This window comes from Caretta caretta, chromosome 6 (genome assembly GCF_965140235.1).
Source record: "Caretta caretta isolate rCarCar2 chromosome 6, rCarCar1.hap1, whole genome shotgun sequence".
Taxonomy (NCBI): Eukaryota; Metazoa; Chordata; order Testudines; family Cheloniidae; genus Caretta; species Caretta caretta.
Window position 1 is genome coordinate 20,814,679 of NC_134211.1, and position 27,494 is coordinate 20,842,172.

General features: G+C 45.7%; 1 protein-coding gene across 1 annotated transcript in view; it reads right to left on the reverse strand.

The window, feature by feature from the left end:
• Positions 1 to 5,389: 5,389 nt before the first annotated feature.
• Positions 5,390 to 27,494, reverse strand: part of PIDD1 (p53-induced death domain protein 1) — a 33,520-nt gene continuing 11,415 nt past the window's right edge. The window contains exons 8-16 of the mRNA XM_048854774.2: positions 27,272 to 27,451; positions 23,787 to 23,934; positions 18,939 to 19,074; positions 18,074 to 18,224; positions 16,417 to 16,540; positions 14,586 to 14,704; positions 13,997 to 14,104; positions 12,584 to 12,789; positions 5,390 to 11,991 (exon numbers count right to left, since the gene is read on the reverse strand). Coding sequence (XP_048710731.1) covers positions 11,754 to 11,991; positions 12,584 to 12,789; positions 13,997 to 14,104; positions 14,586 to 14,704; positions 16,417 to 16,540; positions 18,074 to 18,224; positions 18,939 to 19,074; positions 23,787 to 23,934; positions 27,272 to 27,451 — 1,410 coding nt within the window. The 3' untranslated portion in view covers positions 5,390 to 11,753. The remainder of the gene's footprint in view (positions 11,992 to 12,583; positions 12,790 to 13,996; positions 14,105 to 14,585; positions 14,705 to 16,416; positions 16,541 to 18,073; positions 18,225 to 18,938; positions 19,075 to 23,786; positions 23,935 to 27,271; positions 27,452 to 27,494) is intronic.

The following is a 27,494-nucleotide window of genomic DNA, read 5'->3' on the forward strand; positions in this document are numbered from 1 at the left end:
TGGATTTCCAGAGATGAGGGTGCAATGGAACCTAACTCAGAGTTAGCTGGAGACAAGGCAGTTTGCATAGGAAGGGTTGGTTGGGAGCATATGAGCCTCACTGGAATAGTAACAGACTGCTGGGGGCAGGGAAACAAGCACTGAGAAGCAAGAAGCAGGATGTCATTCCTGCATGCAGAGTTAGTATAGTCACTGGCTGAGGGATAGGGATCCAGAGCCTACAGTGGAAGCTTGACAGAATGGAAGTGGCAGAATTATCAGTAATAATGTAGAAAAGGCAAAAAAAAAATCCATAAATATTTCTGTTATGGATCCGGGAAAAAACAGATGATAGTCTCATCATGTGATGATGATAACATACTTTCCATTCCACTAGAATTTCTGGAGGATGTTAAACAGCAGCTATTACAATTAGACATTTATAAATCAATGATTTGGTCTGGATCACTTGCATCCAAGAGTTTTAAAAGAGCTGGCTGGGCTGTTAATGTTGATTTTCAGTAAGGCTTGGAACACTAAGGAAATACCAGAAGAATGGAAGAAAGCTAATGTTCTTTTCTATTCATTTGCTCTAAAGCATCTGGCACTGGGCACTGTCAGAAGAAAGGATACTGGGTTAGATGGAGCATTGTTTTGACCCAGTATGACCAGTTTTATGTTCTTAATGTTTTGCCAATATTTAACAAGGGTAAATGGGATGACCCAGGTAATTATAGGTCTGCCATTCTGACATCGATCCTGGGCAAGATAATCGAGCGGCTGATAACAGGACTCTATTAATAAATAAAGACTTAAAGGAGGGTAATATAATTAATAATCAACATGGGTTTCTGACAGATTGCCAGATTAACCTGATATATTTTTCTATGGGATTACAAGTTTGGTTGATAAAGGTAATAGTGCTAATGTAATATACTTAGATTTCCATAAGGTATTTTACTTGGTACCACAGGACATGTTGATTAAAAAACCCTAGAATATAAAATTAATATGGCACATATTAAATGGATTAAAATCTGGCTAACTGACAGATCTCAAAATGTAATTGTAACAGGGTAATCATCATTGAGATGGTATGTTTCTAGTGGGGTCCCACAGAGATCTGTTCTTGATCTTATTTAACATTTTTACCAATGAGCTGGAACAAGACAAAATCATCACTGATAAAGTTTGCAGATGACACAAAAATTGGAGGAGTGGTAAATAACGAGGAGGCAGGTCACTAATTCAGAGCAATCTGGTCACTTGATAACCTGAGCACAAGCAAACAACGTGCATTTTGATACGACTAAATGTAAATGCACACATCTAGGAGTAAAGAATGTCAGCCATACTTACACGATGGGGGACTCTATCCTGGGAAGCAGTGACTCTGAAAAACAATGTGGGGGTCGTGGTGGATAATCAGCTGAACACGAGCTCCCAGTGCGACGCTGTGACCAAAAGGGCTAACATGATCCTGGGATGCATAAATAGGGGAATCTCAAATAGGAGTAAAGCAGTTATTTTACCTCTATATTTGGCACTGGTGTAACCACTGCTGGAATACGGTGTCCTGTTCTGGGGTCCACAATTCAAGAAGGATGTTGATAAGTTGGAGAGGGTTCACAGAAGAGCCGCAAGAAAAGGATTAGAAAATCTGCTTTACAAATGATAGATCTAAGGAGCTCAATCAATTGAGCTTAACAAAGAGAAAATTAAGGGGCGATTTGATTACAGTCTATAAGTAACTACATGGGGAACAAATATTTAATAATGGGCTCTTTTGGCTAGCAGAGAAAGGTATTACACAATTCAATGATCGGAACTTGAAGCGAGACAAACTCAGACTAGATACAAGACGAATTTTTAATGGTGAGCATAATTACCCAATGGAACAATTTATCAAGGGTTGTGATGGATTCTTCATCACTGTCCATTTTGAATCAGGATTGGATGTTTCTCTAAAAAGACATGCTCTAGGAATTAGTTTGGGGAAGTTCTATGGCTTGCGTTATACAGGAAGCCAGACTAGATGATTGCGATGTTCTCTGCTGGCATTGGAATCTATGAATCTAGCCCCACTACAGTTACCAGCGACAGAGTAGGGGGTTATCCTTAGTGGAACAATGATACCAGACACATTTTTTGGTGAGTGCATTTAATGCTCCTGGAACTGAAGTTGAGCAGCTCAATCCAGTACCAGGATGGGGCTTGACCCAAAGCCCTGGGGACAGTGAAGGTGGCTTCATGCCACCATTGAATCTGCTAAGCTGGCTGAAGGCCACTTTAGTTTTTGGCAGCCCTCTTAGCATTATTAGTGATTTCACCTCAGTGATGCCTTCCATCCTATATACTCCCATTTCACTGGGCAGAAGTTATTGTATGTCTGGTGATCGACAGTCCCATACAATAAAGTAGTTTATCTAGAACCTCACTAGATGGCACTGTTGCTCTAGCAAAATAAAAGCTCTTCAGCAAGTGATATCAGCCTTCAGCCAATGCGATGAGGGCTAGGCAACCCTTTGGGAGGGAGGCAGGCAGTTTGTAGAGAGCTTTGCTGCCCCCAAAGTGAGATTTTTGGTAAAACTAAAATTTGTGGAAAAATTTCAATTCCTATGACAAAAATACCCCCCGCCCCCCCATGGGAATTTCTAAATGGAAATTTTTGTTTCAACTTAAAATATTGTTGTGAGTTTTAGAAGATGAACTTTTTCCTTTTCTTGTTTCGGGGATTTCCTCCCTTTCTCCCCTTTGTACACCCCATTTTTCTCCACTGGAAAAAGCAGTCGAGAAAGGTCAAAAGTGTGTCAGAAAAGGGGTGAATAAAACTCACCAAAAATCCCAAACCTAAATATTCTGTTTTTACATTTCCTGTGGATAACCATTTTTTCCTACAGGAAAAAGAGGTGGGTTGTTTCACGAGCTCTCAGTGCAGCCTTGATTATACAAACCTGGCTTTTTGGAAGCAGAGCTACGGTCCCCAATTTGAAGCTGCAGACTTCAAAGAGGTGATGCTCAGTAACTGATCAGGGAGGCTCAAAGACTCACATGCTCCTGATGCTCCTCCCAAGCTCAGATGCACCCTAGCAGCACCTCAGACTCTGCTGGTCCCAGTCATGTGAAGGTTGTGGGTGCTGGATAATCACAGCCGTACTATATGCAGTTTGTATATGGAACACTGCACACTTGCGCTGCACTAGTCATCTACAGCAGAGCACTTTACAGAAGGTCAGATCAGGGGTTGGCCACCTTTCAGAAGTGGCGTGCCAAGTCTTCATTTATTCACTGTAATTTAAGGTTGTGTGTGCCAGTAATACATTTTACATTTACAGGGGCCAGCGGACGGAACCCCAGACTGGCAGCGGGCTGAGCGGGGCTGGCGGCCGGGACCCCAGACGGGCGGCCGGGACCCAGGACCCCAAATCGGTGGCACGCTGAGCCGCTCAGCCCACTGCTGGTCTGAGGTTCCGTCCGCCGGCCCCTGCCAGGCAGGGTCCCAGCCGCTGGCCCTGCTCAGCCCACTGCTGGTCCGGGGTTCCATCCATCCAGGCCGGCAGCGGGCTGAGTGGGGCCGGCGGACGGAACCCCAGGCCGGCAGCAGAGTGCCACTGTAAATCAGCTCGCATGCCCCCCTTTGGCATGCGTGCCATAGGATGCCGACCCCAGGTCGGATGATGCTGACGATCACATGTTAGAGCACAGGAGTTACACGTTCTTTGCCAATACAGAATTATAACAAGCTGGCTGCCGTATTCCCATCAAGAAGGTGGGGAGGGAGTTAAATGAAAAATAGCTTTGATGAAAAATGGTTCAAGGAAAGCTTGTGTTTTCAAAAATTGACCTCAAATCATACATTTTAATTTTGGTTTGTTTCTAAATAAACCAAATACTTTTTATAGAATTCCCTCCCTTCCCCTCCCCCAGTTCTCTATCTTTTTTCCCTTTGTCTTCTCCTTTATCAGTGGAAATATAAATTGGGAGGTGGATGGAGATGGGGACCAGAATTTTTCATTTAGATTAGAATTAAAATGATTTTTTTTGTTTGAAAACAAAAAACAAACAAACAAAATAAAAAACAGAAAGTTTTCATTTCATGCAATAGTTTTCCTGGAGAACATCTACTATTCTTCGAGCAGTCTCACTTGTAATGGCTTTTGTCATTTTAAAGGATTAGCTATGCAGTGGTTCTCAAGCTTCTGCATTGGTGACCCCTTTCACACAGCAAGCCTCTGAGTGTGATCCCCTCCTCCTTCTAAATTAAAAACCACATTTTTATATTTATTATAAATGCTGGAAGGAAAGTGAGGTTTGGGGGTGGAGGCTGACCGCTCGTGACCCCCACATAATAACCTCAGGACCTAATGGTCCCCCAATATGGTTCAGTTCTTACAGGGGATATTTTCATTATAGTTAACCCAGGCTATTGCTTGAAGATTACTTCTAACCCCACCTCCCATCCAAACACACACAGCTTCTCACCTGAATTTAGTGGTGCTTTAAAGCTGGAGAGGCTGGCATGTGCCGGGAAGTGGGGAAGGCCTTGGTTCATTAGACCTCAGGTTCTGTTTTCCCTCAAGCTAGCAACCCACCTGCTTTGCAATGAGGATGCAGGCTGTCACTTGAGTGCCAATAATCCTCCAGTGCCCTTTACACGATTCCCGTGTGCCCAATACAACAGACAAAGTCTCCCACAATTCACTGGAAAAGTATCATAGGAACAGCTCAGCTCACTGCAGCACAAAAAACATGGGATGTGACTCCAGAAGTCCTAGCAACACACAGGGGTGACACAAATAACTCAGGTTGTGGGGATGGGAGACAGAATGAACCACACATGACAGACGTTAATCACGGTGGTTAGTGTACAACCGGAAGATGCTCAGATACTTACAGGGAAAAGGTGGTATAAGAACCTAAATAGAATAGATTTAACAACCAGCATACACAGGAAGGAGTTGGGTTTAAGGTTGTTTCAGCAGGGTTTACTCACCACAACTCAGCCCTGTCTATACTGACTGCTAAGAGGGACTTAGCATCATGCTGGTTACCACAACTCATCAAAATCATGTTCTAACACTACCTAATTTTCCTAGTGAAGACAAACCTATTATTACAGGGACGGGATTGAATAATACTTAACAGGGTTCCTGAAACATGTGACAGCCTTTGGGCTGTAACGCAGACTAGGAACATAGCCAAAGCATAGCTCACTCACCTCTACAAGACAAAGTCATGTCGTAACCAGATCCCACAATGCAACGGTTTGTCTATAGCACAGACAGGGCCTTAGCATGCCTTCTCCAGAACAGACTTGTGAGATAGACAAGTCTAAGTCCTTACGTGATTAACTGCTATATATACTGCAGCCCATGCGGAGTTGTTTCACATCATGTACTTACAAGATACAACATGATTAAAGTTTCTTTTATTACAAATTAGGGCCATGTGCCAAAGTGCATCACTCCAAAGCTGGAGCAAAGAACAGTAACTCCCCAGAACAAACAAAAATGACACACGACATTACAAAACTAACAGGAAGAAGAGGTTACTCATATTGTCCAGTAACTCTGGTTCTTCGAGATGTGTCCCCCAGTAAGTGCTCCACTAGAGGTGTGCATGCGGCTCTCGAGCCCTTGATCGGAGATTTTCAGTTAGCAGTGTCCATTCGGCCCATGCATGCACCCTATGCCTCCTTGTGCTGGATACTGAGGCTATACAGGGGTGTGCGAGCGAACTGCCCTTGATTCCTTCTCCACCCAGACATCCCCTAAAGAACAGTCCAAAGCAGAGGGAAAGGGGAGGGGGTGGAGGGTGGGTAGTGGAGCACCCATATAGAGAGACACACATCTCAAAGAACCACAGTTACTGCACAAAGTGAGTGACCTCTTCTTTGAGGAGTGTCCTTATGAGTGCTCCACTCCAGGTGACTTCCATCTGGCGAGACGGCTTGGAGGAGGAGTTTCAGAACAGAGTGCAGAACTGAAGATAGTACTGCAAAACCGAGTCCCGCGCTCGTTCTAGAACATAAGAACAGCCATACTGGGTCAGACTCATGGTCCATCTAGCCCAGTATCCTGTCTTCTGACAGTGGCCAATGCCAGGTGCTTCAGAGGGAACGAACAGAACAGGGCAATTATCCAGTGATCCAGCCCCCGTCATCCACTCCCAGCCTCTGGCAATCAGAGGCTAGGGATGCCCCAGAGCCTGGGGTTGCATCCCTGACCATCTTGGCTAATAACCATTGATGGACCTTTCCTCCAAGAACTTATCTAGTTCTTTTTTGAACCCCATTATAGTTTAGGCCTTCACAACATCCCCTGACAACAAGTTCCACAGGTTGATGGGGTTGAATGAAGAAATACTTCCTTTTGTTTGTTTTAAACCTGCTCCCTATTAATTTCTTTGGGTGACCAGTGGTTCTTGCATATGTGAAGGGACAAAGAACACTTCCTTGTTCACTTTCTCCACACCAGTCATGATTTTATAGACCTCTATCATACCCCCTCTTAGTCTCCCCTTTTCTAAGCTGAAAAGTCCCAGTCTTTTTAATCTCTCCTCATATGGAAGCTGTTCCATCCCCCTCATCATTTTGGTTGCCCTTCTCTGCACCTTTTCCAATTCCAATATATCATTTTTGAGATGGGGCGACCAGAACTGCACGCAGTATTCAAGGTGTGGGTGAACCACGTGTTTGCTTTTTTGACTGCTGCTGCACATTGAGCAGATGTTTTCGGAGAACTATCCACAATGACTCCAAGATCTCTTTTTTTGAGCGGTAACAGCGAAATTAGACCCCATCATTTTGTAGAAGGAGTTGGGATTATGTTTTCCAGTGTTCATTACTAGGCAGATGAAATTAAATGTCGATAAATGCAAGGTTATTGCCCGGTCACCCAGTTTTGTGAGATCCCTTTGTAACTCGTTGCAGGCTGCTTTGGACTTAACTATCTTGAGTAATTTTGTATTGTCGGCAAAATTTGCCACCTCACTGCTTGCCACTTTTCCCAGATCATTTATGAATATGTTGAATAGCACTGGTCCTAGTACAGATTCCTGGGGGTGGTATGCAAGGTTGGTTCCACCACCCTTGATAATGAGCTTAATGTTCCCTATGCCTTTCAGAAAATGGGAATATGTTAGAATTCTGAACAGAAATAGAGGAAGCCGACTGGAAGACTCCTTCATCTTCCTCCATCTCATCCAGAGGAGGAGCACCTGCACAAAATGGAGGGGAGTCTTGCGGTGCTAGAGGATGGCAGCCCAGAGATCAGGGTCTCTGTACCCAGAGATGCTTGGTACCCATGAAGCGTGGAGACTCCAGTTCTTCTGTTATCAAGAGGTCCTTATTATATCTGAGCTCCTGTGCTATCGAATAGGGGATCACTATCAACGCAGTAGCCATGACCATGGTTGCTGAAGCCAACAGTACTGCTGATGGTATCTGGCGCTGCCCCTTGCTTGGTGCCGAGGGTGCTGCATGCATGGGTCCCAAAGGCTGGGCTGAATTCAATAGTGCCAGTCCCAAGTGTCTATTCTTGCTCTCCTTGCTGTAGAAGGTACCGAGGCCCTAACACAGCAGTGTCTCTCCTTCGTGTGCTGGGACTTTTCCTCGAGTACTCGCAGGGCTGCAGAGTCCTTTGACTTAGCGGTATCGAGTAAAGAAGTTGAGGGTCCAGAGACCATAGATCTCGCCAGGGACCTGGACTTTCTTGGAGCTGGCTCCTTGAGGAGAGTCTCCACACTCCTCTTTCTGGAGCCTTCCCTGAAGCCTCCAAAGTCTTCCCTTTCTTAGGGGAAGCCTGTGCTGAGGGAGAAGCAGTGTCAGATCTGTCCAGAGACAGATGTACATTGGTGTGGGGAGTGGGGTGATTTCTGACCTGACTCAGAAGCTAGCTGAAGGGAGCGATCCATCAGTAACAGTCAGTTTAAATCTTTCTGGTTTTCCCTGCCCTGAATTTGAGGGCGAGGCCTAAGTTGTATTTCTGGGAGATGTGGGACTCCGCCAAGCAATGGACACCCTTAGAGCGGCCGTCGCTCACAGGGATAGCCTCTCGGCAGGAGAGGCAACATTTGAAACCTGGCAAGCCAGCTATGCCCTGCCAGGAAAAAGTAAGTCTCCCCAAAGGGTAAGAAAGGAGTAAAACAATCCTCTACCGACTATCTGTAACTATGCTAACTAACTAGATAAACTATCACTATAGATATATTAGAAGAGCAAAGGCACACTCAAGGCGGGTACACCAGACTCCCTCTCAGGGCAAGGTGACTGAGAAGGAACTGAGGGCAGTTCACACCCCCCCATAAAGCCTCAGTTTCTGGCATGAGGAAGCATACGGCGCATGCACGGGCCAAATGGACACTGCTAACTGAAAATCTCCAATCAAGGGCTTGAGAGGCACATGTGCACCTGAAGTGAAGCGAAGCACCCACAGGGACAATACTCGAAGAAGAAATAAGTTTTAAAGCGGCACTGTAAACTTGAACTTAACGAATGAGAACTTGCAGGCAGTGTTGTCGAGCAGACAGTTCCCGGCCTAGTGCCCCGATACCTGGGGTCTATTCCCATGTCTCCCACGGTCCAGCTGTGTGACCTTGGGCAAATCACTTCCTCTCTCTATGCCTGTTTCCTCTCCCGCCTCTTGTCTGTGTAGCTTGTAAGCTCTTCTTATGAGTTTGTACAGTACTTGATCTCAGTTGGGGCCTAAGTGCTACTTAATACAAATAACACCAAACGACAACTAAATTCCAATTTCTATAGAATAATGTAGCATTGATCATATCACATCAAGCCACTGGGCTACCTAGCCCACCATCCTGACTCTGACACTGGCTAGTATCAGCTGCTTCAGAAAGATACAAGAAACACAAGTGGACAATTATGGAATATCTTCACCATAGGGGAAGTTTCCTCCTAATTCCCACTGATTTAAACTTTAGCACTCAATATATTAAAGGAGATTTAAAAAAATTTCCTTCAAAAAAAAAAAATCAAGGGTTTTTCTGCTTCCTTGTCAATATTTATTTATAAGTCTTCTCAGCAAATCAAACCGACTCTGAGGTGTAATCAGTAGAAGTGATGACGCACAAAGTAAATAGGCTGAAAACCTTCCCCCCAGAGAAATCACTGGTTTTTGCCAAGATGGATAAAAATCAATGATTTTTTTTAAATCAGTTTTTATTTAAAATCGGATTTTTTTGATAAAATGATTTTTGAGGGGAAAAAAACTATCTAAATATACTTTTAATTAAGATATCTTTGCGCTATAATGTATCTCATCATCAAATAGGAATTATTAATTCTAATTCTATAGAATGAGACAATATATTCATGTAATGTTTAAGAAAAGTTTTGTAAATGAGTTCCAATAGTTCATGGATTAGGGACCCAAACTTATGGGGTGCCACAGGCTTCTGTATAGATTATTTAGGTTAATCTTTCTATCGACCAATGCGACTCAGTGCTCATTCTAGAAGATACCATCAGAGATGCTTAGTTTTGCAGTTCTCAGACTGTGGATTTGTGTCTCCAGAGGTAATATGCTTGTTAACAGCAAAAATGGTTTAAAATAAATAAATAGAGGTGAGAAAAAAAGACCTCAACAATATTGTCCCTCTGCAAATTTGTGTACACAGAGTCAATCCCTTACTCCTCTCTAAAAGTGCAAAGTTTAAAAAAGGTCAATGACTAGGAGATTGTTGGGGGTGGAACAGATCTGGACAAGGAGAAGAAGTTTGGAGATAAATGTGAGAAGCGAGGGACATATGCTTGTTTTGTTAAAATATGTGTGTGTGCTGTTGAAGAAAAAATTCAGAACACTTAATGTTGTTGTTTTAGTTAAATAAAACAATTTAAATGTGATGTTCTCCTCCTCCTTCGGCATGGGAAGAAAATCCTCCAAATATTAATGATTAACCTGTTGAATTGGAGATAGTTCACTTCAATTACCTTTGACAAATGAAATAACCAAACAATCATTCATTTTCTGATATAGCTGTAAAACTAATCTGAAAAGTTTTCAAAATAAATCAGTCTAAAAATGTATAGTGTGTACCTTCTGAAAATGAAATCTACATCTATCTCTGAGTTGCGAAGAATATGTATTAAGGTTACAACAAGAATGCACTTTTATGTAAAAAACCATGATTAAATCAAGTCTTCCTGACTAGTGTCAGGTAGACCACTCTGGTTTTTGCTAACTTCTTCCAACTGCAATGGTCATAGTAGGTATAAGATTTTTAGACAGAAATGTGATTTTTCAAGTTGACGGTATCCCTTCAAGTATTGCTCCCAAGATTCAGTATATGCCATTCATGTCAGTCTCCTAAGGAGCATCTGTAATAAAAGAGGGATTCCAGTGGCTTTTGGGGAGTCCATGGAAAGACTCCCATTGTCTTTATTTCAGGCCAATTATGAGATGGGTTGGAGAGCAGGGGAAGTCAATAGGGAATTCTCATTTACAGGATACTCAGATTAGGAAGGTTAAAGGTGAGGTCAGCACCATTCCATCCATATCCCACAATGGCTCTGTCCTGCAGCTGACCTGATCAGCTCTTAAAATGCCACATGAATATTGTGCTTTTCATCCCAAGTGCTTTGAAAACTATACACAGGAGTGAGTGCTGTGACCTCTGAGCTGAACCTCACCTGCCGCCCACTACTGCAGAATCCCACCGCACAAACAGTTTAAGAGAGGAAGTGAAGAACACAGTATCCACTTGAAACTGCTGGGAAACTTTAAAGAGGCAACTTAGAATCCAAATTGGCATTTGGCCAACACAATGGGTTCAACCTCCTAATTCACTGCAGAAAGTAAAACGGAACCTACGGTCAAGAGCGGCTAGGTTTTATGTCTCATCCAAAAGACCTCCAGCCCCACAGAGGCCTAGAGTTGGGCAAAAAAAAAATTGTTTTTAAAAAGTAATAATTACAAAATGGTTTTTGAACAAAACAAGAAATTAGAAAGAGTGGAAAATTTCTACCAACGAAAAAAAGCAAACAAACAAACAAACTACCCAAACACCAACATTCCCCTCCCTCCCCACAAAAAACAATTCTCTTCCAGGGTTTTTTTGTGGAAGGAAAAAGTCAAAACTGTTTTCACAGGAAACGTAGGGGAAAGGAAAATGTTTCTAAATTTCCCACGCTAAAGACTGTGAAGTGCTCAGATATGATGGTAATGGGGACCATATAGGTACCTAAAATAGATAGCTGGAGGTCTCCCAGTCAACTACTGACCCAACCTTTGCTTGGAGATCTGCGAGGATCACAGCACAAGCTCGTATAGTGGGATTCCCCCATTAAGTTTTACATCAAACACCAGAACACAACTGAATCTGTCCCTACAGAAATGCTGAAAGAAGAGATGTGGTGGGGAATGTTTAGATCCCAAATCATTAGCAGAACATAGGTTTAGGCATAAATTATATATAAATATCTATTACAGCAACATTATTAAAAGCAGTGTTCTCCATTATTTAACTGCTCTGAATTTCTCCACGTCCCTAACACCTAAAGCCAGAGGGCCTGAACATGGGACTCACCAGCCTTTCCCACACACTAGGAAGTTGGCACATACGGACTTAACAGAAGTCACACATTAGCATACCCTTCGCAGAGCACGGTGGGTTAGTAGTGGATGATCACAATCCAGCTGGTGCCCCCCAGCTCCCATGGCAGGTGGTGGCATGTGGATCAGTTGGCAGGTCCTATGCCACCTAATGCACAGGGGAGGGATCACCACAGTAAGAAGCAGAGTTTCTTCTGCTGGCTGCTACACCATGGCTATCGTGGAGTCTTCAGCGCTGCTCTCCTGGTCCAGGCCCACCCGGCGGATGGACGCCCTGTATTTCTGCCTTCCCAGTTCAATGACAGTTTCAATCTCGTCTGCAATGTCCTGGCGGCCGCTCTCCTTCATGGCTGTGATCAGCTTCTCCACGCAGTTTTGGTCGTCAGAGTTTTGCTGAGCCCAGGAGAAGAGCATGTTCAGGATCTGACTATCCAGGTCCTCCCTGAGGAGAGCAAGAAGCACAGAAATAAACCCACCATCCCTCACGGCATTTACTTGAATCTGTGACTGGGTCCGAACTCCAGAAAGTGCCATCATGCCACAGTAAGATGACTCAGTGGGACTCACTACCCAACCCTTAGTTTTCAGCTGAAAACTAAATTATTTTGATATGAAAATACTGCCACCGTGCCTCAAGTTCCCATTCCTGTCAACAGCATCAACTCCTTGGTCAGACTACATCTCCCAGGATGCACCAGAGTCTCCATTCTTGGAGAGATGGGGTAGTGCATCATGGGAGTCCCTAACCATGATGGGAGATATTATCCTGCCGGGCAGCCCTGCCCATAGAGATAGGGCATAGGAGGCACCCAAACTACAATTCCTGTGAGACACTATGGGAGCATTTCCAAACTGACATATTTCAGTTTTCAGACAAAATATTTTAGGTTTTTAAAACAAAAACAAAACATTTTGTGACTTTTGTTTTTTAGTCAAAACCCCAATTTTCCCACCAGCCCTAATGGAGATATTCCTACCCTGGAAATGTGTTGGTCCATGGGGCCACCATATCAATCTCTGCACACATGGCTCACCTGTGGTTGTATCCTATTCGTTCGATCTGCTGATAGGGTAGCCCTAGGTTCAAGCCAATGGTTTGCCAGTCAGCTCCAATGCGCCCAGCAATGCCAAGTAGATTAGCTTGTGTCAGGTAGCCGGTCTCGGCATTCCCCAGGTTCAGAGGAGGGAAGGAGAAGCCATTCTTGGGCTCTGAATGCTCACCTGAGCGGGATTTCAGTTTCTGTTTGATGGGAGAGAGAGTGACAGAAGTACTCCTGGCTGGAATGATTTCCTTTTAAAGGGGCAGTGCCAAGTCATTTAGTTGAACTTTACCTCTTTGCACCTTGGGGAAGCAGATTTAACATGGACTCTAGGGACCCAGTTGTGTGAAGTGCTGACCACCCACTGTTTAGCGGACTCCAGTGAGAGCCATGGATGCTCAGCACCCACAATCACAGCCTGAAGCAGGAAATCCCTCCTTGCCCTGTCTTTGGAGATTCCCTTTTCATTACCAGTTGTTTCCCCAAGTACATGTCCCTCAGCCTTCAGGGAGCTCTTACTCTAGGCCCCAAACCAAGGCTGTGCATGTACCAGAAGTGGGACTGCAGTCCACAGTGCTTACTCTGGGGTAAGCCTTACGGTGATGTTCAAAGAAAGACAACAATATTTACTGGTTCGAGCCAGCTCAAGAGAAATAAAACTTGCCATGACACAGCTTGGCCAGCCAGGTCCCTTTAAGGCACCCCTGGCTCATTCCAGCACACTTCAACACAACGGTTTAATCAAAATGCCTTTGAGCTGCCATGCACTGGAAAATCCACCTTCCCAACAATACCCATCACTGGGGTATTCATATGCAAGACAGAAACTGTGCTCAGGTCTAACCAGTTTCCTCCTCATTGAGCTCTCTCATTCACTCAGAGCAACAATCTCCTCCACAACATTTCATTGCATCAGTGCCAGCTCAGAACGGTGCAAAAGGGAACAGGACAGGAAGGTGGATAAACTAGAGAGAGATGAGGAACATTTCCAGTCACACACTTCCTTGGGGAGGAGGGGAGCTATCTCACAGTGGTGGGAAAATACCCACAGAAAGTGCCCATGGCCATTTACAAGAGCTTCACTCCCAAAAGCAATTGTGCCTGGTCACCTTCAAGTGATCTCACCACCAGCACCCTGTCCCTCACACTTCAGACACGTGAAAGCACGTGCACAGCTATTCACTCCTCCACCCTTACGGTCACATGGCTGCATGCGCACACACTCCCCCTTTTTCAGAGGAAAAGGGATTCTTCATTTTCCATCATGCAGTTTCTGCAGACGACACCTCCGGCTGTAGTCCATCCCACTCTTTTCAGGGCTAAGTATGGGAGACTTCAGTTTAGCAGACAGACACAAATATTTCCCCATCTATGTTAGGCTTCCCCGTAGGTGACCAAGTAACTCACAGGCAGTTTGATTGGCAGAGTAGCCAGCCAGTGGGAATCGGGCCCTTTCCTCTTCTTGGTGGCATCTTCAGGGACATTGTCTGGAACTTCGCCACGATAGAAGGAGACCTTCACAAGCAGGCGAGATCACAGAGTAAGACCTAGAGGCCATTTCAACGGCCATGTCTATCTATGCAGCTTGTTTTCTATTTGGCAAGGATTATGTAAGAAGTTTCCCACCCAGTCCCTACAGGAGACCACACATTCCCCACTTGGCGTGCCATCTGCAGTTTGATTGAGTGGGTGCCATTGGCAATAATACAAGGATCCACCACAGAGTCCAGCCCCCTCTCCCTTACTGCCAATAGGCCAAGAGTTAACTCATAACTCTGGGCACCAGCCTGGGTGATAGGTGACCATTCATATTCAAGCCACACTCTCCTGTGGGCTTATTTTACGGGTCAGTCTCTGGTGAGGAAAAACAGAAACTCGATTCACTGACATACTCAAGGCTTGGGCGCTGCAGCAAGGGACGCCACAGGAAAGGCGAGGACTGCGAAAAAAGAAAATGAGGCTCTTGGGCTGGTGAGCACTATCCCCAGAAACTCACCTGCCCTTTCACAGCTTGGCCTTTCCTGTCCACTTCAGCAGTCACATAGATTTCCTTCATGTTCTTCAAGTGGGAGTAAAAGATGAAGGAGATCCGTCCATCCACACAGTCTGGGCGGTCTGAGCGGAGCCAGGGAAAACCAATCAATCGATCAATGTACAGAAAACCTTCCTACTCCTAGGCAAGGGCTACATCAGCAGCTTCCCAGACCAGAACCCACTACTCCCTGTTTTCTGGCTCGTCCCATTCTGGGACAGGGCTGCCACCCGTGACCATGGAGGAAGCAGATCATGCAGAAGCAAAAGGAAACCAGCCACCGGAGGAAGAAGAGTTGCAAAGAGTGCAAAAGGAGGGGAAGATGTTGAGGTTAAATATTGCATCTGTCCTACCCAGGAACGGATCACTAATGAGCAGGGGGTACCAGCTGGAAAGTGACTCCTGTTTACACAAAATAAACCATCCGTCTCTTTTACATTTCCTTAAAGGGGGTGGGGGGGGGGAGAGAGAGATGAGTAGGGATAAAGGAAAAAGTAATGCTGCATATGTTGCCTTAGAATCATAGAATATCAGAGTTGGAAGGGACCTCAGGAGATCATCTTGTCCAACCCCCTGCTCAAAGCAGGGCCAATCCTCAATTTTTGCCCCAGATCCCTAAATGGCCCCCTCAAGGATTGAATTCACAACCCTGGGTTTAGCAGGCCAATGCTCAAACCACTGAGCTATCCCTCCCCCCCTTAGGACTGTACCATCCTGCCAAATACCTGTGACAAAGGGTAGGTGAGGGTTCCTGGTGCCCTGAGACTAGGCTACAGAGTCCTGTGTGAGTCAGCGGTAAAGGGTCCGATTCTGGGTTCATCTTCCCCAGGGCCAACTGAGAGGGACTATTGTCTTTGATGTCACAGTGGAATTACACCAGGGTATTAGAGATCAGAAGGAGGCTCAGAGTGCAGCTGTGACATCCCTTCCCACCTGGCTGCCCCAGGATACAGTCTTATGGTTTTGGTCCCACCCCCTGTAAGCTGAGTTCGTGAGAGAGGGAGGTAAAATGAGGATGGCCAACAAGACAGATAGGCATTAAACTCCACACAGGGAGTTCTCTGGGCTGGACCGTTCCAAGGGCTTTCTCCCCATAGAAATGGCTTTGTACGTAGACTACATCAGAAATGGATGAGACTTGTTAGATCAGCTAGCGTGTGCTCGGAGTACACAGGTCATGTACTCAGCTTACCTACGGAATAAATACACTGTACTAGACTGTACCCCTCTGGGGGTTGTTGTGGTTTGCTATGAAGAGAGCAGAGTCCAGCATGGTCCTGGAAGCAGCAATTCCATAGGGAGAATTCACTACCAAAAACATGTCCTGCCGGCCTCTCACTCTGTCTCCAGAGAGCAGAAGGACTGCTGCATTGCCCATCAGCTGATCAGCATAGGCAGCAGTGCTATGCTCCGTTTGCCAAATCTGCTAAGCCAGTGGTTCCCAACCTTTCTGTGGGAACTGCCTATTGCTACTCCCAGAAGACTGTGGCGGGCGCCGGACACCTTGCCAGATGAGTGTGCCACCGGAGAACCGACCGCCAGAATGCTGCCAAGAAGCGGCAATGCTTCTCTGTGGCATTTCAGCAGGCGGTTCTCCGTCGGTGGCATTTTGTCAGTGGGGTGTCCTGCGGATGCACAAAAACGCCCTGGTGGGCGCCGTGGCACCTACAGGCACTGCATTGGGGACCACTGCGCTAAGCGAATACAGAATGGAGCGGCAGCTGCTGGGAGGGAACTGAAGGCGAAAGGGACGGAGGAAAGAAAGAGCAGATTGGACAAGAGGGCTCTGCCATACCGGCATCGATGTTGATGCCTCGCTCGAAGGCTGCAAAGAACTGCTCTCCCTCAAACAACTCCACAATGTCAGAGGGCTCCGGGCCCTGGTAGCGGTCATGAAGCTTTCCCAGAACAGGATCGACCTACCAGGGATGAAAGCAACATGGGGGTCTGTTTAGGCTTTGCACATTCACAACCCCTCCCCCAACCCCCAAAAAGGGTCCAAGAAATTTTTCTCTTGCACTTTCAATTCAAAGAGTTTATTTTTCCAAGAGAAAAAAAAAAAAAAAAACAAAACCACACAATTCCCCTAAAGGTCTAATCTGTCATTAAAAAGTGACGGTAGCTAAGAATCATGTGGCTCCCACGGCATGCTTATAAAACACATGGTGTCCAGGCACACAAATATGCTCCGCTGTTTGCGGTGGGGGAGAAACAACTATTTATGTTTAGTCCTGCTGACAGCAAGGCTAATACCAGCATGGACTGAACTGTTCCAGCCCGTGCTGGCCTAGTGCCAAAGTCTAGCTGGCCCTCCTTTTCTTACACTAGCAGGGTGCTGAAGACTATCAGTTGTAAACTATCTGGTCTAATTCCATTTTCAGCTCTGGGGAAGGAAGCAGAGTGTCTAAGCTAAATACAAGTTGGGCTAAACTTCTATTTAGCTCAGACTCTCTCGACTTTCTTCCCCAGACCTGAAGAAGAACTCTGAGTAGCTCAAAGGCTTGTACCTTTCACCCACAGAAGTTGGTCCAATAAAGGATATTACCACGCCTACTTTGTCTCTCACATATCCTGGGACCAACGTGACCACAACAATGCTGCCATCAGAGGTTGAAAATTCCTTCAGCATCATTAGCCACTGCAGTGTCTGGGTGTTAGAGCAGATTAATTGTAACCTGTCAGTAACCCTTCAAAACCAAGAAGTTATTCCCTCTCTTTTCCCCCCAACATTTAGTCGTGGGGAGATATTTTCCACACAACTCCTGTGCTGCAATGCCACGTAGCTGAGGCCAGGACACAGCCTAAATGTGTTGTCTCTCTGCTGAAAGCCTCATCCTGGGGCAGCAGCATGCAAATACCCAAAGACTATGAGCTCTTACTTCTCAAAGGCAGTTTGAGTGAGGCTAATGCTGTGCAGCCTCTCTCACCCTGCACATGGATTTGGACTATCCTACCAGTGAACCCTCTGGGACGAATTTCCGGGGGTGAAATCCTGGCTTCAGTGAAGCTAAAATAGCAAGACTCCCGTTTTGGCTTCAGTGGCACCAGGATTTCACCCCTGACGCCCAAGGCTTGAAGTTTCCCTTCCGGTGTTTATGAATGTGTTTTATGTCAATACTGGAACATAAGAATTACACACAAGTGGGACCAGCCAGCCCAGGGGATTATAACGGGACAGCACAGCTTTCACCATTCAGTCGTCAGGCTGAACTAGACTGGTGATCGTTGCACCAAACAGCTTTGTGAAATACGCTATAGCTCTGTCCACTTCCCAGCGGGCCAGTGTCCCTGGCGCAAAAACCACCATTGCAACAGGAACCCTCAATCAATCAAACAGCCAAGGGCTAAACGGGCAGGGACATTTGGTGAATATGCCAGGCAAAATTGCTCCCATCGCCCCCTCTCCAACGGCTCTGGATTGAGGCCCCTTGGCAGGGCAGCGCATGCAGTACCTTGTGCTTGGGGACACACTGCAGCAAGACTTGCTCAGGGTCCTTCTTCCTCTGCAGCGCTATGAAATTCACCTGGTACAGGCGCAGCCTCTCGTACACCTTCCTGGCGATGCCACCGATGTAGGTCTTGGTAGTATACCACAGCCAGTACCTGGGGAAGGAAGCAAATGAGGGAGGGATCCATCTGCCAGCAGAGAAGCCAAGGGCAAGGACGGGAACCTGAAGGGGTGGACCTTAAAGTGACGCTTCCTTTCTATCGAAGGGGAAAGGCAAAAATTAGGAAAATCTGGATTTCAAGGGAGCTGAGTTGAAGGCACCATCCTGTCCGCTTGACACAGGTTATCCTCCAAAAAGCAGATTCTCAGCCCAAGACTGAGCGAGAGAACTTACCAGTGAGGGGGAAGGGTTGCATCAGCAGCCTATGGAAGAGGGAAGGATTCCGGCAGCTGGGAGGAGTGGTGGCCGGGAACCTCACTGTTGAACGGATTTAGGGTCTGAGTGGGAATGTACTCACTTGAGCATGGCCTCTTTAAAGCTACCTGGCCTACAAGGGCAACCACAAATCTGCTCACTGCAATCTGGTGGGATGTGAAGTGAGGAGAAATAGAAACCGCCCGGGACACAGAAGCAAGCTTTTTTTTTCAGTGCGGCTGTACTGTGCACCGAGGAATTGGGAATATTAACCGGAGGTATAAAGCTTCGGCATTCCATCCTTCTTAAGGGGAAAGAGCAACCCTGGCAAGGTGCTGGGGGCTGGAAGGGAAACTGGCAACAGCAACAGCATAGCCCCTGGTCTGGGGGAAAGCGCAGCCATCCACCTTCTACCTTTTCTTCAAACACTGTCCGTGAGCGGGTCAGAGCTCACCAGGAGAAGTGGGTGACTTCAAACCGCGCGTAGAGGTGCGTGAACTCCAGCACCACCTGACTGGTGATGTCATCCCAGGTTTGGGCTTGCAGGTTGCCGTGAAGAAGATGCAGCCTGGAGCGATCTAGGGTGAGACCTAAAGATCAAGAGACACAAGCCGGTTTAGTTTTAGATGAACATGGATTTTTTTTTTGCCTCGCTTGTTGCTTTACAAATCCAAGTGCAAAGCAGCTGGAGCCTTAGGGGAGTTGTGGTTTGTTTGTTTTTTAAAGCCACAATTGCTTACCTTTGGGAAATGCCAAATTCCAGCTCAGCCAGGCCACTTCTTTGAAAAAGACCAGCCCTGAATATCTGATTTGCTATTCCAGTGGGACTCCTAGCCTTAATGTGTCAGCCACTTAATTACCTCCTAAGCCGATGGGTTGCATGACCTAAGAGGTATTTTTCTACCTCTGACTCCTAAATGTTTGTACGGCACCTGGCACAAAGAGGCCCCAATCCTGACAGGGGCCTATGTGTCCCAGGGGCCTCTTGATGCCAACTGGCAGGGGGCACAGGAGGTGCCTACGATTTTAAAAGGGCTTCCCTGGGCCTGATGTCTACATAATAGAGTGCCAAAGGGTGGCATGTGAAGTCTCTACCAACAACCAGTAACACAAAGGTCATCCTAATTACTGTGAATGTATGTACAAAGGAGTTATGTATCCATACTGAAAAATACAGTCCTAAGGTATGTAAGTTACGACAGGTCACCAGAAGGTGATAAATGTGCTCCTATCAGGCAGAAGGGAAGAAATGTATCTGTCTAGTCATGTGTGTATTGTCCGTGTCTGAGTGGAGAACTAATTACAGACTGAGCCAAATGCTAATCAAGAGATTGTGAAGTTGACAAGAAAAAAAAAAAATCTCAAGGGGAAAAAACAAACAAACAAACAAAAAAACAATCAGCATCGGGAACATCCTGTTTATAAGTAAAGACTGAATCGGGGGGGGGGGGGGGGGGGGTTGAGGGAGAGATCACTGGGGGTACAGAGGTACACCCTGGATCTTTCACTGAGGGGGCAAACTGAAGGGTGCAGCCAAGCCTGGCTAAAATACACTGGAAGGATTTGGGGTGAGTCTAGCTCTATAAGACATAAAAGTAACTCGTTAAATAAGTCTAGGTTCTAGAATGCAAGTTATAATTTTACTGTATAGGCAACTGTTTGTTTCTAATATGTGGAGACTTGCTATCATGTGACTCTCTTCTCTGTGTTAAATAAACTTGTACCTGTTTTCACTGTAATCATCTGTACGTGCTGTGAGGTAAGCAGAGCTGTGAGATGAGGTGTAATTAGCAAGCTGGGGGGTACTGTTCCTTTGGGAGCAGTGCATCTGTGAATTCTGAGTCTCTCCAGTGGAACAGGGGTTGGACGCTGCAGGGGGAAGCTCAGAGGACTCAGGGGCTGGTGTGTGCCTATTGCTAACCTGCAGCGGGGCAGCGAAGCCCACATGGGCTGACAAGGAAGTTCTTGTGTTGCCCATGGCTGACAGAGTTGGGGAGCTGACCCATGGCAAGTACAGACAAGGTTTCCTCACACTAAGGGCAGGGGGAAGCGAAGTGTCTCACAACCCTGAGTACCCCTGGAAGCGTCACAGCCCGTTGTGCGCTACGCTAACAGAAACAACAAGAAAGCCAAGGGAGATCAAAGGGAAACCGGAATTAATAAGCTTAGACAAGCGAAACTTCTCCATTTGCCAGGGTCCCCTCCTAGACACCACCCCCATCTCATCCAGACAAATGCCTCTGAGCAAGAAATCAATTTAACCAAAGACAAATTGTCAAGGCAATTGTCATTGTGTGCCATTTCAGTTGGCTGCATTAGGCCTCACTTCCTGTCCTAAGCTATATGAAGTGAAGTTCGAGCCTCAGTGAACAGCGACCATGTTATAACCCCATGCAGACAGCAACAGGCACTCTGGGAAAAGCTGCAAATTGGCTTCTAGCTAGGTTGTTAACGCTCTTGGGCAAGATTGTCTTTCCTATTACTCATTTGGACAGCGCCTAGCACAATCTCAATTGGGGTTCTCGTGTGACACTGTAATAATAATAATTCTAGAGTGGGGGAAATGGTGGGTACATAGCTTTACAGCTCCCCCCTTCACCTCCTAAAGTCCACAATCATCGGCAACGGAATCGCTTCCCCTCCCCAGCTTCTAATATTCAGAGATTATTCTACAACTCTCTTCTTTTAATTCAATACCCTTATGGATGCTGCTCCATCTCCAGATTTTCTATAAAATCCCCAAAAGCAGAAGCTATCGGACAACCCTCTGGCAGCCAAGATGGCTGAGCAAGGAGATGCTGTCCCTCTAAGACTAGCAACACCAAAGGATTCAAGGGATAAAATCAGGGACACAGGAGACAAAAAAACAAAACAAAAAAAACCCCAACCTTTCTATATGCCAATGACATTCTCCTAGATATTAAAAATTCCAGATCCATTCCAAACACCCTACAAATGATAAACGTTGGCAAATTCTATGGCTACAGGACAAACTGGGACAAGTTCGAAGCAGTGACAATCCCATGAGATCTAGTTGTAAGTGGCTTCTCCTATAGGGACATGTAGATGTTAACAGACAAACCTCAGCTATCTTGGCGTCCTATTCCCTAAGGAAATTAAAAACATAGTCAAGGATAACCTCACCCCATTAACCATGCAAATAATAAGCAATTTAAATAGATGGCAGGCACTACTCCTCCCCCTTGGGGGAAAAATAAACAATGAAAAGGAATGCCCTTCTCAGGAGCCTTTTTATTCTGAATTCCCTCCTTTTCCATAGTCTTCCCTTTTATTTTACCAAAATCAACAGGGTCAGGTCCTTCCTGTGCGGTGCTGGTAACAAACTAAAGCAGCCTTGCAAAGAGTACAGCTCCCTGTCAAAACATGCAGTTTGAGGTTTCCCAACTTTAAACTTTACCACCAGGCAAAACATTCTTAGCCATGCAGCACAGTGGCTCCTTCCCTCATGCTGTCGAGCCCCAGACTGGCCCCAGCTGGAAGCAGAATTGGTTGCTCCTTTTCCTCTTTCCCACGGTGCTGCACTCACATTACTACCGATTCGCTACAAAACAATAACCAGCTATTGTGGAGGCAAAAATCCTCAGCGTAGCAAGTCTACTGAATTTAAAAACAATCCCCTTCTACATACCAGGATCTCTGGTCTCTATCTAACCTGAAACTCTAGCAGGCAATCCCATCATTTGGGGAGTCTGGATTAGGAAAGGGATTTTGACTATCAATATTAAAAGAAAGGTTCAATCTAGAGTCTAAGAAGGAGTGGCAATATATCCAACTTAAACAAGCCATCTCCCATCTGCTTGGCCTTCGATACCTGCAATGCCTCTGACTCTCCTGAACTGCTCTCATATCTCCAAATATTACTCCGATTGCCAAGACCTAGGGCACAACACGATATGCACACTTGGCCAGCAAATCTGAATTAAATATAGATTGGAGGAGGAACTAGGCCAATTACTCTCTGCTCATCAATGGAAACAAATTTTAGCCAGTGCTTCAAACTGTTCCTTGAACCTCCATTTAAGATTAATCCAGCACAAAATCATACAGGAGGCGGCTTTGGATCACACTCCCACTGTTCAAAACAGGAGCCACTAAGTCAGACAAATGCTGGTGCTTTGATTCAACAGGTGCTAATTTAACCCCTGTGCTCTGGGAATGTGTATGTTTTGGGCAGAACTTAATTGCAGAGTTAATTTTTTCCAGTGAAACAAAATTGGGTTCCCAGCTAAACATGTACTTTTAAACCAAATGGACGTTAACTGGAAGCACCTGAAAACCTGTGGCTTAAGCAGAGCACTAATAATTGCTCAAAGGCTGGTACTACAAAAATGGAAATCCAAAAAAATGACCATCAATTGAAGACTGGCGCATAGACATTGTAAGCCTGGCTGCCATGATGGGCTGAGATTTCCAAAACAGATTAAAGCACTGCTTAAAATCAATGGGAACTGGGAATCCAAAACAGCCATAATATTTTTGATGAATACATTGTTAAATGTACCAGAGATCACCCTTATTCCTCTAGATCCTGTATTAAAAGACCACTTCCCAAGCATCACCAGGATGTACCCAGTCCAATTTTGCTTTACCTTTATTAGGCGAATGTTACAGCTAAACAGCAGCTTGTCAGTCCCTGATGTTGGTTCACAATATAATCAATCAGTATTCTGCACACTGCTGGAACCTACATCTTCACATTTCCTGAATTGCTAGGGTTGGAAAGCCTGACTCGACTTGCAACTCCAATGGAGTCACTCATGATTCACACTGAGATCAGAATCAGGCACCAAATTTACAACCTTACCGTTGCTTTCATTTACTTTTGTGCATTTAAACAGGATGGAACGTTTGGGAAGCATTTATGGAGTCAGAAGGCATTAAATCAAAAAGAGTGTGTTTTCTGTGGATGGCAAAGTATAAGTGTTTTCCCACCTCCCCAACCTCTTTTGATCAGTTACTCTGGAATAAGGGAGAAATATCTTGTTTCCATGGGATGGCACTGGTGTCAGTATTCCTTTATGAATAAAGAGGACCTGTCCCACCAGCACTCTCCAGAAAGCAGTGGGAAATATTAGCAGCCTATTATAGTTCTTCTACTACTTATGTACTAAACTTTGTGCATTGGACCCTGATGTTCCTAACCACAAATGCTGAAAGGTGCCATTTGTTCACAGTTTGGTTTATTACATCAATTGCCTGGGGGAAACTGAAAGATAATCTACCAAGTAGGAGGATTTTAAGCACAGAAGCTTTCCATTGGCATTTCTGGGCATATACTAACCTGTGACCCCTGGAGGTAGCGGGAGCTGAATTTTAACTGGCCTGAGGAAATCCACAGTGGAATTCTGGGAGAGGCAGAGCAGGGGACTGGCTATGGACTCTGGATCGTCCGTGATCTCTGCCAACTCCTCTGCCGACACTGGCAACACCTGGTGGTTGAACAATAATCAAATCAGCTTAATGTCTGAATACCTGAGTTCATTGAGGCAGAAAGAGGGCAACGGCACTGTGACGTTATCTGATTAAAATATGACCATATAGATCGCTGTTGCAATCACTGTTATATATTTGCAACAAATCTTGTACAAAGGTTGTCAAGTGAGGTGTCTATGAAAAGATTATGATTTGCTGGTTATGATTATGCTATCTGTATGCATGTATCATTTTTGTATTTGAAGTTATGAATATTGGCTCTATACCTGGATTTCAAATGTTTGCTCCTGGGGTAATGACCACAAGGTATTTAGTCTGCACATCTTGAAGGGACTATTCAAATTAAGTGGCTCATCAAGAAACACTTAACTGACAGTGGACCATGGGAGACGCTCATCTGCACTGAATGAACTGTCCTGTGGACGTTCCATCTGAAATATAGGTAATGGCCTCCTGCAATGACTAGGTGAAATGCATGGACATGTGACTTGTCCATGTGACTACAACCACCATCTTGTTACTGTACTTTTCAACAGTAAGAACAATGGGATTCCCACCACATGGCAGAAGAGATAAAAGCCCCTGGTAACTCCTCCATTTTGCCTCTTTTCTGCCCAAACCTCTGGACTATGGACGATACTAATGGGAGCATTTTAACTAATGGATGGAAGACTTTCCAATGATTTGGAATGATTTCCAATGACTTACCAAGCCAGCAGTTTATTCCATCACTGCTGCAAGCCTGAACCAAGGAGGTTCATTTATCATATGTATTTGATTCCTCCAACCAATTTTAACTCTCACCTTTCTTTCTGTTTATGAATAAACCTTTAGATTTTAGATACTAAAGGATTGGCACCAGTGTGATTTTTTGGTAAGATCTAAGTTATATTTTGACCTGAGTGTGTGGCTGGTCCTTTGGGATCAGAAGAATGTTTTATTTGAAGAGATTGGTTTTAAAGAACCACTCATCTCTAAGTCTAATGTTTTCGGTGGTAATACAAGGACTGTAATGCCTGAGGAAACTGCTTTTATGACTTCTTGTCAGCCAGTGTCGTGAAACAGAAGTTTACTTTTGTTGCTGGTTTGGTATATCCTATGTGGGATTAGCCACCAGTCTTGGGGTGTATCTGCTCTATTTCTCAGCAGTTTGTCCTGAATTTGGTGCTCTCACTTGTGACCCAAGAAGGCATGGTTACAGGCCCCAACCGCTCAAATGCCAGGCCTGACTCAGTGGCACAAGCTGGCTGCCAAGTGGGAGTGTGAATCCTAATCCCTGAACCACATTCTGCTCAGAGTTATACTGGTGTAAACTTGGCAAACAGGGCCCTGAGCCAGATTGAGTCTTCTCGGTGGTACTGTCACATATTTAATTAAACAGCTACCACGACCACCCCTACTAACTTTGACTCCATGCATCTGATGAAGTGGGTTTTAGCCAACAAAAACTTATGCTCAAATAAATTTGTTAGTCTCTAAGGTGTCACAAAGACTCCTCATGGTTTTTACTAACTTTAATGGGGCTGCTCCAGAGTTAGAATAAGGGTAAAGTTTAACGCTCTGAATCTCACTTGCTGAGCTGGTCTGTCATGCTTTTCGTTCTTGGATACTAAACAAGAGGCTAAAGCTGCATGTCCTTTGACAGTGCTGCCTCCTGGCTTATCAAGCGCCTTGGTAGCAAAGCTCTGAGCAGAACCCCATTCAGCCTTCCCCAGAGAAGGACAGAGGGGCCAGGACTGTATCAAGGAAGGTTGTATGGGAGAGGGGAAAGAGACAGGTTTGTTTGTTTTTAAACAGGGTACAGGATTTAGTTGGTGTTGGTCCTTCTTTGAGCAGGGGATTGGACTAGATGACCTCCTGAGGTCTCTTCCAACCCTAATATTCTATGATTAGTCTTGCCAACTCCCCTGTCCCACAAGTCCCAGATACATTTGTCCCCAGCCCCATAGCCTGGAAAGGTCAAAGCCTTGGGGAATGTGGCGGGAGACCCAAAAGATGAACATTGCACTCATGCATTATGGCAATGATTTGCAAAACTCCTCAGCACCCAGCACACCAGCTGAGGTCAGTGGCAGCTGCAGGCATTCAGCACTCTGAGAAGTGAGGTCCTCGGGGCCCAACCAAACATCTATTGACTCCACTAGATGTTAAACCAGGCCCTACCTCAGCAAGATGTGCTAGCGTTTCTCAGATGTAGCGGTCATGCCAGCATGTGACCATCAGAGGCTTTTCTTGCAGCCACAGCCTTCTGGGCGGTGATTTGGAGGGCAGGGAGCAAAGCAGCAGCCCCTTCCTGGGTCTGCAAGGAGGGGACAGGCTCTTCCCCCCTCTGGAGCCACAAACACCAGAGGAGCAGACAGTCAGTATAAGTTCCCCCTTCTCCCATGGGCGGTGGGGCTCAGTCTTCTGGCTTCAGCCCTGGGGGGGCAGGCGGCAGGCTCCGGCCGCTGGGCTTTGGGCTCACGAACCCCCTCATCACCCCTGGCCCCCCTGGCTCCTGACTCATCCACCTCATCACCCCTGGCCACAGCTGCCTCCCTACCCACCTCCCCATCCAAGGCTTAATTTGTCCCCCAGCTTGCCAGGACCGAGTAAGTCTGCTGTGAAAAGCGATATTTGTATGCTTGTTACTATCACTTTTTACTTCTCCCAGCTAGCTAACAAGTCTGCGGCTGTGAAAAGTGACAGTAACAATCATACAAATATCACTTTTCACAGAAGCAGACTTACTAGCTAGCAATTCTTAAACAAAAAACAAAAAAAGCAAAAGAAACGAGAGCAACAAAAAACCAAGAACATGCAAAGCACCTTCTTTGTGTTTCTATTCTGTTTAGGTCCAGTAAAGACTAGAGACCACTGTACGTTGTTGTTATTATTGAGTCTGCAAAAAAACCACCCTGCAATTACAATGATTGGGACATACATTGTATGGGTGCAGATTTATTTGTTCTTCCTCAACTTAACTACGTTTTTCAGAAAAATGGACATAGCAGCCCCAGCAACAGTAGGTGGCTGCATTCTGAGGCCACCAAAAATTTTGCTAGGAGAACCTTAACAAGTTACAATGCTTGACCTACGGCATATGTGAGTGCTAACCCCTGCCAGACAGCTAATGACCCAGCCCATTTCACAGCAGGGGAAACCGAGGCAGGGAGGCTCTGTGACGTACCTAAAAGCCACAAGAAGCCCAAGTCAGACCCAGTTCCCTGGCTGGTGCTTGGCCCATCCTTCTTTCTCATTTAGTGCATCTATCCTATTGCCTGCTCTCATCTCCAGCACACGCCAGCAGTCCTACCAGAGCTTGCGTTTTAGTTTTAGCGTACACACACACACCTGCAATGTGATGCTCCGAGTCTCCTCTGTGACTCCAGGAGGGAAGGTCACTTTGATGCTTGGATCCACAGTGGAAAAGAGCAAAGTCCCCGCTGATGGGACACTACATTTATTCTCCACGAGCCGAGAGACGACCAGGAACCAGGAGAAGTGGGGGACGCTACAGCAAGCCATGTGCTTCTATTACAAAACGTGGGAAACAAAGAAAACACAGCTGAGTGAC